The sequence below is a fragment of the Mandrillus leucophaeus genome, unplaced genomic scaffold, assembly GCF_000951045.1.
Source record: "Mandrillus leucophaeus isolate KB7577 unplaced genomic scaffold, Mleu.le_1.0 Scaffold35, whole genome shotgun sequence".
NCBI classification, from domain to species: Eukaryota; Metazoa; Chordata; class Mammalia; order Primates; family Cercopithecidae; genus Mandrillus; species Mandrillus leucophaeus.
In genome coordinates, this window is record NW_012103698.1 from 1,142,090 (window position 1) to 1,148,350 (window position 6,261).

General features: G+C 39.8%; 1 protein-coding gene across 5 annotated transcripts in view; it reads right to left on the reverse strand.

The window, feature by feature from the left end:
* Positions 1-6,261, reverse strand: part of SNAP23 (synaptosomal-associated protein, 23kDa) — a 48,411-nt gene that overhangs the window by 20,866 nt on the left and 21,284 nt on the right. For all 5 annotated transcript variants that reach the window (XR_001007048.1, XM_011989230.1, XM_011989232.1 and 2 more), the window contains 4 exons: positions 3,735-3,805; positions 2,616-2,657; positions 2,151-2,199; positions 797-914 (listed from right to left, as the gene is read on the reverse strand). Coding sequence is in view for 4 of the 5 variants with exons in the window: in XM_011989230.1 (XP_011844620.1) it covers positions 797-914; positions 2,151-2,199; positions 2,616-2,657; positions 3,735-3,791 (266 nt within the window). In the remaining variant the exon portion in view is untranslated. The remainder of the gene's footprint in view (positions 1-796; positions 915-2,150; positions 2,200-2,615; positions 2,658-3,734; positions 3,806-6,261) is intronic.

Genomic DNA, 6,261 nt, shown 5'->3' on the forward strand with positions numbered 1-6,261 from the left:
AAAAAAAAAAAAAACCAACCTTTCAGCAGTGAGTACAGTCATTCAATCTCCAGATACTGTCATTTCTTTTTACACTCCACTCCAATCTATCAACTCTTTAGTTTGGCATTCAAGTTCCTCTACTACCTACTTATATCTTACTTTCCACTTCTCATCTACATGAGCACACAGCTCAGTTAAGTTAAGCTCCTTGTTAATCTTTATTTTGAACCTTTCATAGGAAATGCCCTCACTGTTCCTCCCTGTTCATCCAAATCCTTCTAATCACTCAAAGCCCAACCCACATCCTAACTCTTCTATAAGATGCTCTCCAACCCAACCTTTATCAGTTCTGTATACCTAGCCTTGGTCACTATCATATAATCTAACATCAGATTTATGTATTTTTTAAGTTTTGCCATTCTTTCCCAACTTTTCTACTCTTTTGGCCATCCCTCATGTGCCTACCACAAAATAAATATTTTGTTAATACTCTGCCTTTTGAAAGGAAAAGAAAATAACTCCATCCTGCTCACCATCATCCAGATATACATTTCTCTATACTTCTTAACCTTTTCATGTATCACTACAAATTGAAATTGGAACTTGACCCCAGGATTGGTCAACTATAAGTCATAGTTTTCAGTGAACAAGCAGTATTGACACAAAAAGCTTAATCTGCCTGAAGGAGAGACAACTTAGATTTATCTAATAGAGTTCCTCATTAAACCCAGTCATACTTCTGACCTTAGCTGGCGGGAGAAGGTGGGGTACTGTCATTTATTTATTTTGAAACCGTCTTAATTTATCAACTCACCTATTACATGGGCAGACACAAAGGCCACAGCATTTGTTGAGTTCTGTTAAGGTCTTCTCTGTCTCTCTCATATCTTTATTTATTTGGTCCAAGCCTTCTTCTATGCGGTTTAGTTGTTCTAAGAATAAGTTGTAAAGTTACATTTTGTGTTCCATTCACAGTGTCAACCAGAAAATGCTATTATTATGGAGCAGTAAACTTCAACCTTGAATCTACCAATAACTCCCCACAGTGAATATGTCAGTGTCAAAAGGTATTAGAAGCTATTCAACATGATAACAATCTTTCACGTACTGATCCTGAGGCACCTAGCCTCTTGCTGTGGAAAAATTTGTTCTAAGAAGTTTGTATATGGCTGGGTATGGTGGCTCATGCCTGTGATCCCAGCACTTTGGGAGGCTGAGGTGGGCGGATCACCTGAGGTCAGGAGTTCAAGACCAGCCTGGCCAACATGATGAAACCCCATCTCTACTAAAAATACAAAAATTAGCTGGGTGTGATGATGGGTGCCTGTAATCCCAGCTACCTGGGAGGCTGAGGCAGGAGAATCACTTGAACCTGGCAGCTGGAGGTTGCAGTGAGCTGCAATTGCACCACTGAACTCCAGCCTAGATGACAGAGTGGGATTCCCCTCAAAAAAATAAAAATAAAAATAAAAATAAAAAATAAAAGAATCTTGTATAGTAGGACCAAGGGATGGTTATTTAGAGATCATCCTTACAACCAAGTTAAGGGTACTTTGACCAGGTCAAATCCCCATCATTTCTATGATAGGTTCAAAACCTGAGGGCTGTTATAGGAGTAATAAAAACTAGACCTGATTACTCAGGGCCAACTCAAGTGCTTCCAAGCACACCTGAATCTAGATCTGTTTTAGGACTTAACTTGATTTGAGGATGATGTAAGAATATCACAATGTCTGCCCAGACATGGTGGCTCATGCTTATAATCCCAGTACTTCGGGAGGCCAAGGTGGACGGATCACTTGAGGTCAAGACTTTGAGATCAACCTGGCCAACACGGTGAAACCTGTCTCTACTGAAAATACAAAAAATTAGCTGGGTGTGGTGGTGGGTACCTGTAATCCCAGCTACATTACTATCATAATGTCTAATGTGTTAGCCATGCTGGTCTAACACATACTCGGTATATACACAGTTGGGCATTGTTGCCTGCCATCCCAAATAGACAGTGAACATGACATTATTCAAACCAGAAGACAAGAAGTAAACATATTATTCTTACTTTACAAAGGGAAGGCCCTCCCAAAGGCTGAAATTTGTATGTGGCTAATCTGATAGGGCTTTTTGGCATCATGGTCAAATTAAGAATTTCTGCTAATAATTTAACTCACCCCCTTGTTCATCCAGCATAGTGATGGTCTTGATTCCTGCATCCTGAGACTAAAAGAAGTGGGAAAAAGGCTGATAGTAAAACAAAACAAACCAAAAACAACAGAAACAAAACCTACAAGAGCTGTCAAATAGCAAGACAGAATAATTTAGAAACCCAAGCTCTCAGAGGATTAGAGCTACAGACAGAACTAGTATTCTTAAACTAACACACTTTAACATAGTAGCCCCCCAAAATAATTAAGTCACAAACTCATAGTGAATTCATCTTCCCTGTCATATTCCAATACTGTCAAAGGGAAAAACAAAAAAGGCCCATTAGTGCATAATTTGACAATTTCAGCAACTGTTAATTTCAAATAATAAAGCATATTGATACATTACCCTTTAACACTAATTCCAGCCAGAAGTATTAGGATATCTCCTATAAATTTTTATACTTAAGTTGATGACTAACATTTTCTTACCTCAATAGCTAAACCCAGGATTCTCCTCGTACTTTCCAGAGACTAGGAAAAAACACAGAGTTTTAGCATTCCAAAATATGTAAAAAACAAAACAAAACAAAACAAAAAAACCATCTGATCACAGGCCACATTCATGATGCTGTTCTATCTTTAAAAATGGCCAGCTCAGGCTGGGCACAGTGGCTCATGCCTATAATCCCAGCACTTTGGGAGGCCGAGGCAGGAGGATTTCTTGAGTACCAGAGTCCAAGACCAGCCCAGGCAGCATAGCCCAACGGAGAGACTGTCTCCATTAAAGGAAAAAACGAAAAGAATTGCCAGCCTATCCCTTCCTTTAAAACAAAACAATGGCTGGGTGTGGTGGCTCATGCCTATAATCCCAGCACTTTGGGAGGCTGAGGTGGGTGGATCACAAGGTCAGGAGTTTGAGACCAGTATGCCCAACATGGTGAAACCCCGTCTCTACTAAAACTACAAAAATTAGCTGGGCGTGGTGGCACATGCCTGTAATCCCAGCTACCCAGGAAGCTGAGGCAGGAGAATCGCTTGATGAACACAGGAGGCAGAGGTTGCAGTGAGCTGAGATCACATCACTGCACTGCAGCCTGGGCAATAGAGTGAGACTCTGTCTAAAAAAAAAAAAAAAAAAAAAAGTAAGTTGATCACTACATTTTCGGTTATTTTCAAGTGCTCCTTAAGAGAAAATGTGTAAGGACTTCCAGTGTGATGTTGAAAGGAAAAGTTTTTTTAAAAAAGAGAGAATATTTGGATGGTGAAGTTCATGGGAATAAAAATTTTATAGTCATAAAAATTTAATGTAGGTAGAAATCTAAGTAAATTACAGATATTAGGAAATTGTGAAATAGAAGTCTAGCATTTCTCAAATACATAATAGAGTATCTTTGTTGCCCTTAAGTAATAAGTACCTAAAAAATAAAAATCATACAAATTATTTTCACTTTAAGAAAATAAAAACCAACAAAGGCACTAAGGGGCAAATGTGTTCTTTGATATTAATGGACTAGGAAGAGGCCAAAATTGTCCCTAAGAAGGCCCTCTCACCCCTTCAATATGAAAACTGAAATAGAATTATTTACTTATTTTAGGTAAAACATTTACCTCATCAGTAATCTGGTGAGCTCTCAGTTGAATATCTTCTGATGACAGATTATCCATGATGAATCAAAACTCTATTAGGCACAGAAATGGAAATGTGGATATTGTATAAGAATAAGGATATATAAAAGTTTGTGTGAGCAAAAAGTGTAGATTTATGGAATTTAGGAACTTATCAGGAAAACAGGATAAAAGAACCTCTTTCTATATCTATTAGTCTACCACAAGTAAAGAAATCAAGACCGAGAGAGGCTAAATGAATGTTTAATAAGAGTGCTAAGGGTGAACCTAAAATACAGGTTTTAGGACTTCTAGGGAAGTACTCTTTCCAACAGGAAAGTGGATCCTTTACTTTGAGAACCAAGGCATTACTGGAAGACAAGCGTTAAAAGACTATTATATTAAAATGAATTTTTGGTTGTTCAATGTTCTTCACGTGTTGTCTGAACATGGAAAAGCATTAAGTGAAGAAAAGTCCAATTTAGTAAAGTAACAAAATTTTAAGTTACATGCCTGAAGAACACAGGAGACATTTCTAAATATGCCAGTTGTCCCGGGTACTCACTGGAGAAAATACTTTCGCTCTTAACAAGAAAAGGGAAATGCTGGTACAAACAGCTCAGAAAAGACTAAGATTTTTATTATGCATTAGACTCTTCCTCTCCAACGGCTTATATTGTTTGTTGTTTTAGTGGAGTCCCTAAGAAACCAAACAATTATTCTCCTACACATAGTAACTCAGAAAGAGATCTCATAGACATCCAAGCTAAAAAATAAAACATTTTGTAGGTGTTATTCAGCACGGCTGTTATCTAATTCCTCTTTGAGAAGTCATGTGGAGTAATAACAAGCATTGTGCAACGGATCTAGGTTCTTTCTTTGTTACACTTGCTAGCTTTGTATGAATTTTCTCAAAACTCATTTACCAAAGCTCACTGTCAATGACACAGATAAACTCTGGTTCTTATTACAGATTTGCCCCCAGGAATCTGGCAATGTCTGGAGATGCTTGATTGTCACAACTTAGGCCAGATGATGGGGCTGGTTACTGGCACCTAGTAGGTAGAGGCAGGGAAGCCGTTTAACATCCTACAATACTCTTCAGGAAAGCCCTCCAGCAAAGAATAATCTGACCCAAAATGTCAATTTGAGGTGAGAAACCTTGCCATGGATATACCCTTAAATAAGCAGAAAACCTAATTCCCCCAAGAATGTACTGGACTGAATTCTTGGAAGGCAGAGATTTTATCTTTGTATCTCTAACACCTAATAGGATCTGACAGTAGATACTCCGAAAATACTGAATGAACAAATAAGTAGAAAAACAGGGTGTACTCTCAAAGTATTTACGTGGCTCTTAGAAACAAAGCTGCATGTAACAGTAGCACAAAGCCTGCAAAGAATCACTAGAGCCACAAACCAAAAACTGCTATTCCAAGTGTATGATATGATCACATACAAATCTTTTCAGTCACTTTTGGCTGGGTGTGGTAGCTCATGACTGGAATCCTAGCACTTTGGGAGGCTGAGGTGAGTGGATGGCTTGATCTCAGGAGTTGTAGTTCAGCCTGGGCAACATGGCAAAACCTCGTCTCTACCAAAAATACAAAAATTAGCTGGGCATAGTGGCGCGCACCTGTAGTCCAGCTACTGGGGAGGCTGAGGTGGGCGGATTGCTTGAGTCCAGGAGGTTGAGGCTGAAGTAAGTCAAGATCATGGCACTGCACTCCAGCCTGGGTGACAGAGCAAGACCCTATCTCAAAAAAATAAATAAAATAAAAATAAAATAATAATAATAATAATCTTTTCAGTCGTTTTTAGGTGAACCACTACTATCATTTTATTTTTTATTTTTTTGAGATGGAGTCTCACTCTATGGCCCAGGCTGGAGTTCAGTGGTGCAACCTTGACACACTGCAACTTCCACATCCTGGGTTCAAGCAACTCTCCTGCCTCAGCCTCCCAAGGAGCTGGGATTACAGGCATGCACCACCACGCCCTGCTAATTTTTGTATTTTTAGTAGAGATGGGGTTTCACCATGTTGGCCAGGCTGATCTCGAACTCCAGACCTCAGGTGATCCATCCACCTCAGCCTCTCAAATTGCCAAGATTACAGGCGTGAGTCACTGCGCCCAGCCTGAGCCACTGTGCCCGGCCCTGTTTATAATTCTACTGTCATAACTGCTTTATGGTTTAAGATTTTGAGGGCCAGGCATGGTGGCTCACGCCTGTAATCCCAGCACTTTGGGAGGCTGAGGTGGGTGGATCACGAGGTTAGGAGACAGAGGCCAGCTTGATCAACATGGTAAATCCCCCTCTCTACTAAAAATACAAAAATTAGCCGAAGGTGGTGGTAAGCACCTGTAATCCCAGCTACTTGGGAGGCTGAGGCAGGAGAATTGCTTGAACCTGGGAGGCGGAGGTTGCAGTGAGCCGAGATCGCGCCATTGCACTCCAGCCTGGGGGGAAAAGGTGAACCTTTTCTAAAAAAAAAAAAAAAAAAAAAAGCAAAACTACAGAGTTACGGGT